This window comes from Pelophylax lessonae (assembly GCF_965119305.1).
Source record: "Pelophylax lessonae genome assembly, chromosome: 6".
NCBI classification, from domain to species: Eukaryota; Metazoa; Chordata; class Amphibia; order Anura; family Ranidae; genus Pelophylax; species Pelophylax lessonae.
This window is the reverse complement of record NC_138773.1, coordinates 37287193-37304245: the sequence shown is the minus strand read 5'-3', so window position 1 is coordinate 37304245 and position 17053 is coordinate 37287193. Positions and strand designations below refer to the sequence as shown.

The 17053-nt window shown below is 44.3% G+C and overlaps 1 protein-coding gene across 1 annotated transcript in view; it reads right to left on the bottom strand.

Moving 5' to 3' along the window:
• Window positions 1-344: 344 nt before the first annotated feature.
• LOC309558531 (uncharacterized protein) overlaps window positions 345-17053 on the bottom strand; it is a gene marked incomplete at its 3' end in the record, with an annotated part of 160454 nt that continues 143745 nt past the window's right edge. The window contains exon 11 of the mRNA XM_082261611.1: window positions 345-430. Within this exon, the coding sequence (XP_082117737.1) occupies window positions 345-430 (86 nt within the window). The remainder of the gene's footprint in view (window positions 431-17053) is intronic.

Below are 17053 nucleotides of genomic sequence, written 5' to 3'. Positions count from 1 at the left end.
CTTTTTATACATAGGCTCCATACTGTTGATTGGATTTACATTTTGGTTGGAAAGAAAAACTGTTTTAGGAATGAATAAATAGGAATATCCATATTATCAAACAGTTAGGTATTGGAGACATGTTATTGTATGCTGTAGATTGGAAGACCTCTGTAGAGGAATTGCATTTAATGAGAATTTGGAAAAAGGCGGTGTCCCCTATAATGCGTGGGGGGGGGGGGGCAAATATAGTCATGCTTCTGTTTAGAAAATAAAAAAGTAAGAAATCTTTTTAACTAATCAGTCCTACATGCAGAACAGAAATTCTACAGAGGGCATATTTTACGTTTGCAAAACTCTTAACATTAGCGTTTATTGAAAGAAAATTTCTTCCATTTCTTTGAACCCTTCCCATCTTTCTGCATCAAGGCTTCATTCTGCACTTCTTCTCCTGTAATATAAAGAACACATTCATAAATAAACATCATTCCTTATATAAATCCTAAATAATTTACGATAAGAAATAATAATATATCTGAATCTGACACAATAATGTTGATCATGCACAGAATGATTTTATATACGATTGTCTTGTCGATGGATTTACTGTTCAACCGTAAATATCAATGGAAGAACACAAAAAAAACGGTCGATACCCCATAAACTTAACAATCACATCTAATCTACTTTCCTACAATCTGATTTTCAGTCCAAGACCATCCAGAATAATTTTGTGCCAATCAATCTATTTCTAAAATATTTGTTGGCTATATGTCAGAAGCATGCGTACATGTTGGCCAAAATTTCTCCATATTTTTTATTTTTTTTATAATACTGTAGGTTAATTCCTAAATTGTCAGCTCTGTCTAGTGGCCAAAAAATGTATACTTTTTCATGAAAGTGTTTCAGAAAGCTATCCTGCATTTTGGCTACTAGATGGAGCTGACAATACAAGAATGAACCTATTAGGATAAATGCGGGGACATTTCAACTTGCTGGCATTAAATGCTTCTGACATTCACCCAATGATTGTTTTATATATATATATGAGTCTTTTTAATAATTAAAATGGTTGCAAACATCAGACATGAAATATGAACAAAGCATCTCCCTCTATAGTGTGTACTTGTCCCATTCCAGAGCACTACGTCTAATTTCTCCTTTCCTCTGCTTGTCAGAAATGACTCTGCTAGAGTCATTTCTGACAAATTTACCTGACACCAAAAGACAAATGGTGGCAGGGGAGGGATCCCCAGCTGATTGACAGCTTCAGCTCTGTTTCTGTGTGCTGTGTGAAGGGGGGGGGGGGTTGTCCCTTTAATCCAATCAGTTTTCAGAGCTCTCCTCCCTGAGCTCGGCAGAGTGTAACTTCAGCTCTGCCCCCTTTTTGTGAACTCTCAGACAAACTTTATAAACACTGGATGACTTTTGAACAGATGTAGAGAGGAGAAGACTGCAGATAAACAGGTACAACTTCTACAGAAGGATTTTTTTTTAATTTCTGTGTATTACCCGAGGACAGTCACTTCACACTTCACTGGGTTAGGGTTTAGAACCACTTTAATAAACCTATTTATATTATCCGATAACCCAAAGAGTTGAGAATGCCTAAAAAAGAGTGAAGATTCAATCATTAAATGTAAAAAGCAAATTCTTGTTTATTTGTTTCATCTGCCCATGATTGGATAATTAAAGTAAATATTTATTCTTTTTTCATGTATGTGAATATTTCAGCTACTTTGGCTTTTTTAGCCAGCACATTCCAGACCACTTAAGTCATGATAGTGATGGTGGAGGTGAGCAGTAATGGTTGGGTGTGTCTTAGCAACATCCTAGCAGCAAGGCAGGATAGAATAATGCCATCTCTAGGAGTTTTTCAGTCAGGTTTCAGGAGATACAGTATGTAAATACCAAACATCTATAGCAAAGGGCATTATTCAACATTGGTCAAAGATGCACAGTTTGTTTTTATCTACAGAAACCCCTTGCCTGCATAGGAAATTTTTTGGTAAAGATGAACTATGCCCTTGAGACTCCACTCCAGACAAAATATTTTTCATCCTGTCAGGTTTGAAATGCTGTGTGGTTTCCCTTGTCATTCTGTTCTGCCTTGCACCACACACTTGGGCAGGAAGTGAGGTTATATCTCCCTCATGGGGACACAGACAGAGCGAAGGTTCTAACCTTTCAGTGCTAGAAAAAGTGTTTTAATTATTGCTGTTTGTATCTTCGATTGGGGAATTTCCCTCATACTTGTTCTATCTGACAGCAGGGCCGGTGCTACCACTAGGCGAACGAGGCAGCCGCCTAGAGCGCACTGCTGCCAAAGGGCACCATGGAGAGTCCTGGTTCAGGGTGGTGGAACCAGGGAAGCAAACAGCAGCATTTGTGTGGAGTAAGCATCTGTCTCCACGTGTGAGCGGATGGCCCCAGAGAAGGTAAACAGTGAGGGGCAGCTGGGGCTGAGAGCTTGGGATGGGAGAAGAGCAGCAGTGGGGCGGTGGCGCCTCCCAGAGCCTGAATGTCTTCTCCACAATCCACTCCTACATCATGTGATAGTGGCCCAGATGACTAGGACGGGAGCAGTGGAGGTGCAGTATGGGGCGGGGGTGGGGGTGCGGCTCACACCTGGGTGACACCGGCAGAGAGGTGACACCATCCCAAGGGCAGCCGAGGGTCCCGGAATCAGCCAGGACATGCCAGGACCACGCTAGCCCTGAGTGAGACTCCTCACTCTCACTGCTGCTGCCTCCTGTCACAAGCCTCCTGCCCGGAGATGGACAGTCAGAGGAAGAAACTCTCAAGGAAGAGGCTGCACACTGTATCCTCCCCCGCCCGCCGCCCAGTTGCAATAGAGGGGGTCTGTAATGACAGGGGGGGACTGTACTGAGTTTGGGTCTGTACTGAGTGAGAGGGGGGTCTGTAATGAAAGGGGGGGTTCTGTACTGAGGAGGGTCTGTAATGAGAGGGGGGGTCTGTAATGAGGGGGGTCTGTAATGAGAGGGGGGGTTGTACTAAGACGGGGGGGCCTGTAATGAGAGGGGAGTCTGTACTGAGGGGGGTCTGCAATAAAAGGGGAGTCTGTAATGAGAGGGGGGTCTGTAATGAGAGGGGGGTCTGTAATGAGAGGGGGATCTGTACTGAGGGGGGTCTGTACTGAGGGGGGTCTGTAATGAGAGGAGGGTCTGTACTTATGGAGGGGTCTGTACTAAGGGGGGTCTGTACTGATGGAGAGCGTTCTGTACTGAGGGGGGTCTGTACTGATGGAGGGTTCTGTACTGATGGAGGGGTCTGTACTGAGGGGGGTCTGTACTGATAGAGGGGTCTGTACTGAGGGGGGGGGGGTCTGTACTGAGGGGGGGGTCTGAACTGAGGGTGGGTCTGTACTGATGGAGAGGGGTCTGTACTGAGGGGGGTCTGTACTGAGGTGGGTCTGTACTGATGGGGGGGTCTGTACTGAGATGGGTCTGTACTGATGGCGGGGTCTGTACTGAGGGGGGGGTCTGTACTGATGGAGGGGTCTGTACTGAGGGGGGGGGGTCTGTACTGAGGGGAGGGGGTGTCTGTACTGAGGGGGGTCTGTACTGATGGAGGGGTCTGTACTGACAGAGGGGGGTCAGTGGAGAGTGGGGTCTGTACTGATGAAGGGATCTGTACTGAGGGGGGGTCTGTACTGACAGAGGGGGGTCAATACTTAGTGGAGAGTGGGGTCTGTACTGAGGGGCGACTATAGTTGGTAGAGAGAGATGACACCATGTTTTATCACACCGGGTGACACCACCCCTAACAACACCACTGGACGGAAGGTGCAGACAGCCAGGGGTCCGCTGAAAGGAGCAAAGCACCCCCGGTTCAAGGAAAGCAGGGCCTGCCCGCTGCTGGCCATCCTGAACATCCTACTGCTGGCGTGGAAGGTAACATTTTATACATCATCATACACACCAAACCCGCAGAAAGAGATTGGGACAGGGTTAACGGTCTCTCTCTCACCCACCCTCTCTCTCACCCCCACCCCCTCTTTCTCTCACTCCCTTCTCTCTCTCTTACCCCACCACCTCCCTCTCTCACCCCACCCCCTATTTCTCTCTCCTTCTTCTCTCTCTCACCCCCACCCCCTCTTTCTCTCACCCACACCCCCTCTCCCTCTCACCCACACTCTCTCTCTCACCCCCCTCTCTCTGATGTTATATCAATATATTTTTTGTAATAGCACACAGTAAAATACTACAAAAAAAGTGCCATTAGAAATACAAAACAAAAAACACTAAGTGCCGGTTCACATTATTGCGGCTGCGGAGATCGCATGTAATTCGGAGCGCACTGCTCCTTCATTACATGCGATCTCCTGTGCAAATGCAAATTCAGCCATACACTTTGTATGGCTGAATTCGCACTGTTTTCGCACCAAAGACGCACAGGGCCCTTTTTTTCAGCCGCATCAGGATCGGATCTCACAGTGGTTCAGACTTGTGCGATCCGATCCTGTGCGAACTGTCAGATCTCACTGCGATATGCGATCAAACTGGGGGTGTCATTAACATTTAATTGACACCCCCTGTGTATCGCATATGGCAGTGTGAACTGCCAGATGTACGGATGCGATGCGGGAACAGGCTGCGAATTCGCAGCCTTTCCGCATCGCACAAGTGTGAACTGAGCCTAACAGACTAACAGGTTGCCCTCCCCATTTATGCTTAATTTAGATCATTTCGTTTTACTGGTTTTTTTCTTGGGGTGGGGGGATGCGATCTTGCCTAGGCGCAACATAGTCTAGCACCGGCCCTGGGTGTAGTCAAGGGGGCGGAGCCAAGGGGGGCGGCAAAATGAGGTTTCGCCTAGGGCGTCAAAAATCCTTGCATCGGCCCTGTCTGACAGCCATCGCATAGACCAGTGTTTCTCCACCAGGGTGCCGCAGCACCCGGGGTTGCAAGCATGGGTGCAAATTTGCCCTGGGTATGCACTACTGATCGACCGATATCATTTTTTCGTTGCCGATACCGATATTTTGATGATGCACAAGAAAGCCCACAAACAGTTTGCTGAAGACAAGCAGACTAAGGACATAGATTACTGGAACCATGTCCTGTGGTCTGATGAGACCAAGATAAACTTATTTGGTTCAGATGGTGTCAAGTGTGTGTGGTGGCAACCAGGTGAGGAGTACAAAGACAAGTGTGTCTTGCCTACAGTCAAGCATGGTGGTGGGAGTGTCATGGTCTGGGGCTGCATGAGTGCTGCCGGCACTGGAGAGCTACAGTTCATTGAGGGAACCATGAATGTCAACATGTACTGTGACATACTGAAGCAGAGCATGGTCCCCTCCCTTCAGAGACTGGGCAGTATTGCAACATGATAATGACCCCAAACACACCTCCAAGACGACCACTGCCTTGTTAAAGAAGCTGAGGGTAAAGGTGATGGACTGACCAAACATGTCTCCAGACCTAAACTCTATTGAGCATCTGTGGGGCATCCTCAAACGGAAGGTGGAGGTGCGCAAGGTCTCTAACATCCACCAGCTCTGTGATGTCATCATGGAGGAGTGGAAGAGGACTCCAGTGGCAACCTGTGAAGCTCTGGTGAACTCCATGCCCAAGAGTATTAAGGCAGTGCTGGAAAATAATGGTGCCCACACAAAATTTTGACACTTTGGGCCCAATTTGGACATTTTCACTTAGGGGTGTACTCACTTTTGTTGCCAGCGGTCTAGACATTAATGGCTGTGTGTTGAATCCATTAGAGCCCTTTCACACTGAGGTGCTTGAAAACTGCCCATAAAACTCTGATCGCTTTGATGCGCTTTTCAGGTGCTTTTCAGGTGTTAGCGCAGCTCTTTTTTTATAGACTTTTTATAGACTAGTCATTCAAAAAACTAGCTTATATCCAAAACTGCAACTCTAGCATTGACCATATTAAAATCAATACCCTTTCAGTTAACTACACGCCAAGGTAAAGTTTAGACTTTGTCTAAACTGCTGCACTTCTGAAAAGCAATCTTTTTTGAGGCATTTGACAGGCAGGGAGAAGGCATTATGATGTCTCTTCACCCATTGTTTTAACCCCCTAAATGCTACATTAAAGCGCTGCGATTGTTGGCTACATCCCAGGTGCTGCCTTTACAGCTTAGGGAGGTGGTTGGAAGGGGCTAAACAAACCCCCCCCCCCCCCCATCCACAAGTCTAAAGCCTTGTACACACGCAACGATTATCGGCCGACCAATCGTCCGACTTTTGTCCAAGTTGTGTTTTGTTGGTTGGAATGTGCTCTAGACTGCACACAAATTTTCTTGGCCAACAAAATTCTACTTCAGAAGTGATGTCATGTGTTGGTTTGCTCATCAGATTTTTGTCTGCCAAAATCTGTACTGACTGACGGAAAATTGGCCGTTGTGTTGACTGCCAACAAAAATTTTATAGTCTGCACACCAGATTTTTTTCGGCCAAAAAGTCGGAGTCGGTTGTCGGAAGCATCATACTAACAAGCTGAAAAACGGCCGATCGGACGTTGGCCAAAAATTCCCGGCCAATAATCGATGCGTGTGTACGAGGCATAAACAAGCCCTATGGCAGTGATGGCGAAACTTGGCACCCCAGATGTTTAGGAGCTACATTTCCCATGATGCTCATGCACTCTGTAGTGTAGTTGAGCATCATGGGAATGTAGTTCCAAAACATCTGGAGTGCCAAGGTTCGCCATCACTGCCCTATGGGGTCTATTTACTCCTGTATCATCAGTTCCATCTAGTGGCCAAAATGCAGTATATTTCCTCATTGTGGCATTTTAGAAAACTAAACTGTATTTTGGTCACTAGATAAAGCTTAAGATGCAGGAGTTAATCTATTTAAAAAAATACAATCAAATTTAGCTCAGCTTGCACAAATGATTCTGACATTTGTAGAACAAATGTTTTATGAATTGTATGTAGCACCTTAATTGTATGTAGCACCCTCCTAGACAGGTGCTAGGTAAAAGCATATGTTGCTCCTGCTGCTTATCAGGGGAGCTTGATCTGTTAGTTTGCCTGTCACATGTTTCCAGGTGTGATTCACTGGGTCTGAGGGAGTATCCCCACTGTATCCAATGTGGGAGCTTGTTGGACAGTGGAGGAAACCCAGCCAGTGACACATCATGTTGTATGGCAGTCCCAGTGGGAGTGCATTTCTGCAATAAATCCTGGGATTGACCATGAATACGGAGGGGATATGTGACAGGGTGTCTTTGAGCGGAAAGCAGAGTCCCAGGAGGAGGGTGACGGCTGTCTCTCCTCCTGCAGGTGTGAGGAAGGTGGTTCAGGCAGTCGGCCTAGTTAACCAGGTGTGGAGCTGAGCTACAGGGGATCCAGAGTGCTGACAGAGGAGCTGCGGGCAGAGTCTCTCGGGAGAAACCGTGTCCGTGAGTACCAGGAGATTTACCTAAGGGTCTGCCTAGGAGAGGGGACCACTCCAGAGAAGTCAGGGGATCAAGGAGCTAGCTCACACAGAAAGTGTAACAGTAAAGGGGGTGCCGTGTAGTTGACCCTGAAGAATAGGAACAAAGGGGGTGCCAGGAAGGGCCCTGAAGAGTGTTCTGCAGTACAGTACAGTTTACCTTAGGAAGTTCACTTAATTCTACTTCACTGCTTATGACAAGGTGAAGCAGCGGCCTAGCCATGACTAGCATTATACAGTGCTACTCAGCATTACTGTGCATAGTTATACAAGTTGGAGTATCCCACTCATTCCCTTTTCCCATCCAAGTTCTCAATAAAAACACAAAACCCAAAGCTACTGGACTGTTTCCTGACTGAGCCAAAATCACTCAGAAAATGTTGAACTGTGTTGCTGTTGCTAATGGTAACCCGGGGGAACCCGTATTCAGCAGCTCCCAAGGGAGTAGTGCTACAGGTATTTTTGTCTATTAGGGATTGTTCACACTTGACATGTTTCCAACACAGCAAAAATGCATGGACAAGAATAAAATTAAAAAATATGGCAGGTTATGGGTCCTTATCTGAGGTGGCTGAAATTGTTTTTTATTTTCAGGTATTTATATTCTGTACTGTATCTATGGAGGTTAAGACATGTTTTTTAATCTTCCGTACTATCAATATAAACCTGCCCTATCATATCTTGCCAGCACTCATAATGTATTATATGCATATCCATGTATCTATGAAAGAGAAGCATTGTCACCCAAGGCAGAGCTTCAGATTCCTTCAGATACCTCCACCTCTCTCTATCTCCATAACATAGGGGGATGTAATTTATAGTTCACAAAACACAGCTCAGATTTCAGTTCAGTGCACAGTAAATTACAAGAACACTGTCTCTCTGACAGAAATCGACAAGGAAGCTTTTTCCTTCTCTGAGCACCAACATCCCTCGAAGGGTCCTTTCACCCCTGCTGAACGAAGTGTTTCGCTTCGTTCAGCAGGGGGTCCAGCGGGATGGATTTCAGTTTTGAGACACCTGTGTTCATTCAGTTTTTTGTCTGTATTTTGACAACGGACTGTGGTGGACCCCTATGGGATTTATGGGCTGCCAGATGTGAACGCTTACATCAGGCTACCTCCAATCTGTTACGTTTAGGTCCGGAAAGACAAAAAAGAACGCAGTCCTTTTTTCTTTTTTCTTTCTGGATCTGGATGGACTTGGAGGTAGTTTGATGTAAATGAACACATTTTTTACAACCACCTGCCCATAGACTTGCATAGAGCTTGAGGCCTGAAAAACTTGACTTATGGACCTGATTGGAAAGCTTGGTTAAAAGGAGCCAAAGCAATACTGACTAGTCTTGGTAGTTTGTTGGTATATATAAGTTCCCCTTCTTCACAATCTCCTTGCCTTTAAGGCAAAACAAACCTTGGATGGAATATATCTCTAATGGTATGTTGTTGCTCAAAGGAGGATAAAGCTTTTTGAAAAAAACAAGCAGCCCTCTCTCTTTTAAACAATGAATACCATTCAAGAGTGAGTATCCCAGTGGGCCCATGTTCGGTCCCCGGCTTTATCTGGGGGTCCTCATGGGACAGGGCAAAGGGCTTTCTCTGCTCCGCTTTTTCCTCGGCAGGTACTATTGGGGGAATTTCTCCTAGCAACAATGTCACCATTGGCCGAAATTGGCATTTCATTTGGCCTTCTGCCTGCCTATAAGAAGCTGGATCTTGCCGCAGCTGCCAGCGGACCTATCCATGCTCCTGTATGCTGCTTGCCAGCATGGATACTCTCCTTCGTCGGCTTCTTGAAAAAGCTGAAAGCGCTGGTGGTCAAGAGTGGCTAAGGCATTGCTTAGCTGAAGTTCCACCCTTTTCTTCCATTCAACCCGCCTCGCTGACACCCATGCCAGCTGGTCCTGTGGAAGAACCTGGGGATTCTAATCCTGCAGGCAGCTCCAGCCCTACTGTAGGAGGAAAAAGAAGGAGGAAGACAGAAGCCCCAGCGGTACCTTATGCAAGGGAAGATTTTAGTGCTTCGAGTCCTCGTTTTAAAAGCCAAAAAGATGCCTCAGCTTTAGCCTCCTCAGCTTCTCTTCAACAGACAAGCTCCTCTTCTCCTCATGCGCAAAGTGCTGCCTCGGAAAACCCATCTGGTGAGAACTTCTGTTCTTCTATGTCTGACCTAGGTTTTATTTTGAAATTTATTAGCCAATTTCTTTGCTAGCCTGTCAAAACGGGAACAAGGGGCTCCCTCTCCCTCTCTTATTGCCAGGGCTCTTTTTTCAGGAGCTGGCTGTTCTTTTCAGAACAGTCAGCAATTACGGAGTTTTGCGAGCATGAGGCACAGTCTTCTGGTGCTTTATTAGGGGTACATTTATTTGGTGCTACTCAGGAGACACAGCCTTCTGGTGCTTCTCTTAGTGCTCCTTCAGGTGTACAGTCCCCTGGTACATTTCCCTGTATGTCACAGCCAGATGCAGTTTTCTGGTGCATTGCCAGGAGCTCACTATGCTGGCGCACCGATGAGTTAGGTATTTATTGATTCCTTAAATGTTAATACTGCTCCACCTACTGTGTAAAACAAGAAGCGCAGCCTTTACTTATCTCAGGTGCACAAATAATTGGTGCTTATCAAGATAATGGTCCCAGGATCCCAGGGTAATGTCGCAATTCCTAGTAACAAACAGTTGAATCTATTTAAAACTAAAAACACTCTTCTTCCCAATGTTTATGGTCCAGTTCAGTCTATTTCCTGTAACACCGCTCCTTTGCAGGCTAAATCTTGCGTATATGTATGAAAAAAGCTCTTTGCGGGATCTTACCATTGGGCTTTCATTTATCTCCCTCAGTTAAAGATAAAATTTGGAGAGAAAAGTTTGTTGACATTTTGTCACTCCTACCCTCTTCTAAAGAATTTCTTCCTAAACTAGATAAAAAATTGGAGGAGTGCTCGGAAGAGGATAGGAGGAGAGCTATGCCCAGGACATTTCAGAACTGGCTTCAATATTTATGAACTGGCGTTCTGTATTTATGCATCAGTAATGGGCGAAAAATTTCCAGAAAAATGTTCTGGGTAATTCCAGCACCTTGATATTGTTGCGGAAACCTTTAGGCATTTCGGTGGCATCTCTTGGTTTCATTGCGATTCAAATATTAGACAGAAACGGTCAGTACATCCTTCTCTGCGTTGGGATGTTAAGGACGTTGGCCTTTGGCTAAATTTGATGTTACTCCAAAAATCCCAATTGCAACATAAAACACCCAGTTCTTCAACTAATTCTTTTCGCAAACGATTCTGCTTTGCATTTAATGAAGGACATGTAAATTTTTGTCAAACTGTAAATACAAGCATGAGTGCTCCTACTGTTCAAGGGACACCCTGCTTGCAGATGTTATCGCAAGGCCTCTGCCACATCAGGCTAGCTTCAGTCAAGGGATGTTTTTTTCTAAAGGCTCTGATGCCAGTGAAGTTGTCAAGCTTGTTGCCTTGGCTAGAAGTTTATCCAAACATCAGGATGGCGGAGCTACTTCGTAGCAGCTTTAAATATGTTTTTTTAGTCCCTGTTTTTTAGGGATAGGTTGCATTTTTAGGGATAGGTTGCATTTTTAGGGATAGGTTGCATTCTAGTTGATAACATACATTCAGTTTATTCACACCCAGAGGTCATCAAAGGAAAAACTGAGAAAGAATTGGAGGGCAGAATTGAGGGCCCATTTGCATCACATAGAAGGAACCAGGCTCTTTCCGCCTAATTCATCGCCTGTCTTATCCTCCCGGTACTTCTCTCAATGACAAAGTTGCTGATTTTGATGCGTCAATCACCTACGCCTCTTTTGATAAGGCCTTGGTCCTGCTCAGGCATTTCAGTAAAAGGACATTAATGGTCAAGGCTGGTATCAAGTCAGCATTTTGGTTACTTCCAGTTCATCCCCAGGGCTTTAGTTCTCTAGGTTTTAATTTTGATGGGTTATATTACGATTAATGTATGTCGATGGGTTTCTTATCTTGTTTTTACTTTGAAGCCTTTTCTTCTTTACTGCAGTGGGTTTTGTCTGTGTCTTATCCATCTGCTAGTTATATTCACTATTTAGACGACTCTTTTTATAGGCCCTTCCGACTTCTCTACTTGTTCTGATCCTTTATCAGCTTTCTTTAACATTTGTAAAGAATTTGGTATTCTCCTTGCCCAAGAAAAGACAGTTTTTCCATCCACTAGTTTAGAATTCCTGGGTATTGTCAATGATTCAGATTCCATGGAGTTTAGGTTGCCCCTTGTTGAGCTTTTTAAATTAGATCATTAATATACTGCTTCCTATCAAAGCGAAAAGCTCTTCTTAAGGACGTTCAGTCTTTACTAGACCTGTTTGCTTTTGCTGCTAGAGTTATTCTGATAGCTAGGATTTTTTTTTGCCGGTTTGCTAGGGCTACAAAAGGTTTGAAGAACCCCTATTCGCATGTTACTATTTCTAAATCCATTAAGGATGATTTAAAGTTACTAGATGAGTTCTTGTTGGGTTTTAATGGCTCAACAGTCTGGCAGCAAGATTTTGTAGACAATTTTGATCTTGGCCTATTCACTGATGCTTCAGGCTCTATAGGCTTGGGTGCCTTCTTGTCGGGTCGCTGGGGTGTGTCAAAATGGCATACATCCAGGAAGGTTCCAGAAGTTTCTTGTACTTAGTTTTATTGGAATTATTCCCAGTAGTTGTTTCTGTAGTTATTTGGTGTGACTTGTTTCAGAACCCTAGGGTCCTAATTCACATGCATAATAAAGGTGTCCTCTTTACGGTCAATTGTCTATCCTCCAAAACTGAATTTGTGGTTAAATTGCTTGGTTTTTTAGTTTTACACTGTATGAAATTTAACATATGGCTTAAGGCTAAACATTTACCAGGTGTAACCAATAATATTGCAGACTCGTTGTCTCATTTTCTGTTTTCCAGATTCCAAGAATTGGCTCCAGAAGCAGACCCAATTGGCTCCCATTTCCCGGAATTCCTCTGGGACTTGATTTGGGATTGATCTCTGCCAGTTTGAAGAATTCAGTTTCATCTTTAACGTGGGAGAAATATCTTCAGGCCTGGTCGAGATGGAGTAATTTCTGCCTTATGTTTAATTTAGGTTGTGCCAGTGTCAATGCTTATACTGCCCTGCCTTTTATTTCTTATTTAATGCATTCTAAGTGTAGCACCCTCCAAGGTAGGTGCTGGTAGGTAAACTATAGTTTGCTCCACCTCTTATCAGGGGAGCCTGATCAGTAGTTAGGCCTGTTGCATGTGTCCATGAGTGATTCACTTGGTCTCAGGGAGTGTCCCCACTGTGTCCGATAGGGGGGGCCTGTTGGACAGTGGAGGAAACCCAGCCAGTGACACACAGGCTTTGTAACTATCCCAGTGGCTTGGCACAAGCAGTGGTGCATCCTGGGATATGTTATAAAAGCCAAGGGCACATGTGACAGGGTGTCTTTTTTGGGTGGGAAGCCAGGTCCCAGGAGGAGGGGGATGGCTATCTCTCCTCCTGTCTGTATGGAAGATGGTCACAGGCGGTCGGCCTAGTGAGCCAGAGGTGTGGTGCTGAGCTGGGAGGTCCAGTAGATGCTGACAAGGGAGTTGAAGGCGGAAGCAACCTAGGGAAAAACAGTGTCCGTAAGTACTGAGAAGCTTGCCATGGGTCTGCCCAGGAAGGGGACCACTCCAGTAGAGTGTCAGTGGACAGGAGGTCAGCACACACAGCAAGTGAGAAAGGGGGTGCCAAGTTAGACCCTAAAGAGTAACCTAAACAGGAGTTCAGATTCTTCATCTTCACTTCAGTGGCAAAGTGAAGTAGCGGCCTTGCAGCACACTACAGTTAGTTGTCCTCAGGATTGTGCATAGTTCAAGTTGGAGTGTCCCACTCATCGCTTCTCCCATCCCAGTTCTAAATAAAACATAAAAACCAACATCCCCTGGACTGTTCATTGACTGAGCCAAGGACTTTAAATGCTATTTGTCTGTTATCAGTTGCTAAGTGTAACCCAGGAGAATCCAGAAGGTGCAATTCTCAACAGCTTCCTAGGAGGCAGTGCTACATAAGCTTAGCTCCTCTATCATTCATAAAATGTTGGCCTTTTTTTTTTTTCTAAAATTTTTTAACCTGCCTGCCTTGTCCACCTTTTATCAGGTTCGACAGGTATTGAAATGTTTTAGGCATACCCACTTGGTTAAGGATGGTAGTAGATTTCTATTGATTTATTACTCAAAGTTAATTAATTCATTAGATTCAGTCTGTTTTTCCCCCTATGAAATCTTAATTTTTAAAGCATCTTTTTCAGTAGCTTTCTTCGGTGCATTACGGGTTTACGGCTGGGTGAATTCTCTGCCCCCAACAAATCTTCTACCGCTGTTCTTTTTGATAGTGATGTGGCTGTTTCTTCTAATTCAGTTTGTATATGTATTTGCAGATCAAAAAATGACCAATCCGGTAAGGGACGCATTATTACTTTAGGCAGGGCTGGGAATATTGATATCTGCCCTGTCCAGAATGTTTCAAACTTTCTTTCATGACCTTCCTTTAGTGGTTCATTCTTTATTCATGCTGACTTGTCTCCTCTTACTCGTTATCAATTTTCTGCTGTTCTATCTTTTTGCCTTAAATTTCTCAGTCTTTCCAGCTTTTATTTCTCTTCCCACTCCTTCAGGATAGGGGTGGCTACAGAAGTAAGCTCCATCGGTTTTTCCCCAGAAGAGGTTCAAAGGTTGGGTCATTGGGACAGTTGTAGGTATAAGTCTTAGATTCGCCCTAATTTGGTTAATTAATTTTCTTTTTCAGATTCTCCTAAATTCAAAGTCTGGATTGCAGACCATTCATTTATCCATTGGGCCCACAAAAGAGCTGAATAAAGGAATTTTTGAATGACTTTGAGTTTCAATGTTAATGCATTGCAGATTTTCAGGCATGGTGTTAGGGGTTTACCCTGGAGGAATTAAAGGATTGAGCTTATTCATTTATCTAGTGTTTGTCCCAGCCCAGATTTATTAATAATTCATGATGGGGTTAATGACATCGATAAGGTTAAAACCAGTAATCTTCTCTGAAATGAAGCAAGACCTTTTTTCTTTTGAGGTTTTGTTTCCATCTGCAATTATTGCCTTTTCTGAGATGATTCCTAGGTTACTTTGATCTCCTTCCGGTAATTTGTTTTATGTAGTGTACAGGTCGCTGAGGGTGAGTCCTGAAAGGATGCCATATTCCCCTCTGTTTGGACTGTAGTCCCTTTAAGGGAACAAAAGGGGTTAACTCACTGGTCAGAGGAAGTGGGTTTAAAAAAAAGACAGGAAGTTGTAGGTGTGGTGTGGAGGAGTATAGAGGAGACAGTGGATGGTGTACTGCCGAGAGGGTGCATGTCAGTGTCCTGCCTGGAAACCTGTTGCCAGGGGAATTTACCCTCTTTAAAAGTGGGGACTGGTTAACTGAAACAGAAGATCTGAACTCGTTAAGTCAGTTAGACTGTTATCCTTTGTGTTTTTTTTTTTTGCTGCTGTGAAACCTGTTTAAGCGAATTAACATTCCTTTGATTGCAACGCTTGTGTCCTGCGATCCAGCTGATTTCCCAAACATTGCAGTAGATAGGATTCATAGGTGTTTAAATAGAACCATTCATAATTTTTTAGTTGCTTCCAATGACTTGTCCTATCAACACATTGATTTGGAAGGCTTCATCTCAGGCCTATACAGATCGGATAGGGTTCATTTGTCTAATATAGGTTTAGACATTTTCAATGTTGGGTTACAGAAGATTATCAAACAGGCCATGGTGTTGGGGGGACGTCAGCCATTTGTTTCACTGTTGGCTTCAGCTGGTGGGGTTTGTCTTCCAGTATAAGTCTGGAGGGACATGGTGATTGAGATCTGTATTGGATCATTTGGTTAAGTTTTTTTTTAAATTTAATGTTTTGCTGAAAGCTAGTTTTTGGTTAATTGATTTTCTAATATTGGGTTACCGCTTAAATAAACACCTTGGCCATTATATGACCAATTAAATGTATTTTGGTGTCAGTCTCTCAATTAATTTGTACTGTCCCATGTTCGTCCCTGGTTTTATCCGGGGGCACGCATGGGACAGGGCAAAGAGCTTTCGTCGCTCTGCTTTTTTTTTAGGTACTATTGGGGGAATCTCTCCTAGCAACAAGGTCACCATTGGTCGAAATTTGCGGTTCATTTTTGCCCCTTCTGCCTGCCTATATGAAGCCGGATCCTGCCGCAGCTACCAGCCACCTGAAGAGGACCTGCCCGTGCTCCCACCCCCCCTTCCCCTTTTATGTCTTATATTGTAAATGTCACGGTGCTATTTAGTGGGGGTTCATCTTCCAGTATAAGTCTGGAGGGACATGGTGATTGAGATCGGTATTGGATCATTTGGTTAAATTTTAAGTTTAATGTTTTCCTGAAAACTGGTTTTTGGTTATTTGATTTGCTAATATTGGGTTGCCCCTTAAATAAACACCTTGGCCATTATATGACCAATTAAACTTATTTTGGTGTCAGTCCCAGTTATTTTGTATTATATACTTTGTACTGTCCCGTGCACCTGTGATTGGTTCATCTGTAACCACATACTGGAAGCAGAACCATTACTTTGTCTACTTTGCCAAAAATGTTCTTAGCCCGAAAAAAAAAAAAAAGAAAACGAATACAGCCACCACATCTAAGGACAGGTAATATATTACATTTTTGTCCTTGGGATTAGACATCCTTTAACCACTTGACCACCGGAGGATTTTGCTGTCTTCCGTCCAGGCCACTTTTTGCGATTCGGCGCTGTGCGACTTTAACTGACAATTGCGCGGTCGTGCGACGCCGTACCCAAACGAAATTTACGTCCTTTTTTTCCCACAAACAGAGCTTTCTTTTGGTGGTATTAGATCACCTGTGCGATTTTTACTTTTTGCACTATAAACAAAAAAAGAGCGTTTATTTTGAAAAAATAACAATATTTTTAACATTTTTTTATATGAAATTCCCCCCCAAAAAAATGTAAAAATCTATTTTTTTTTAAATTTTTGGCCAATTTGTTTTCTGCTACCTATGTTTGGTAAAAAAAATCGCAATAAGCGTATTTTGATTGGTTTGCGCAAAAGTTATTGCGTTTACTAACAAAGGGAAAGATTTCTGTCATTTTTGGTGTTTTTTTTTTAACGCGTAATGGCGGTGATCTGCGATTTTTTTTTTGCGGGACTGCGACATTGCGGCGGACAGATCGGACCCTTGACTGACATTTTTGACACTTTTGGGGGTACCAGTGACATTACTGCAGTAATCAGTGCTATAAATATGCACTGTTACTGTAAAAATGACACTGGCAGTGAAGGGGTTCATTTTATTGGAGAGGGAGGGGTTAATGTATGCCTGGTGCTTACTGACGTGTGGGGGGGAGGTGACTGAGTGACAGGACAGATCGGATGTTCAGCTATGCTGAACACTCCGATCTGTCAGTCCCTGTCACTATGGAGATCCGCCCGCCTGTGTAAACAGAGCGGGCGGATCTCCTCACTAGATTCCCCAACGATCGGGGCAGAGCAGCGGTGATCGCCGCTGCTCCTCCCCTGGCCCGACTCCCGCTGTGAATGAAAACAGCGGGAGCGCGCCTACAGGGGGAGGAGTCCAGCGACGTAGGTCTACGT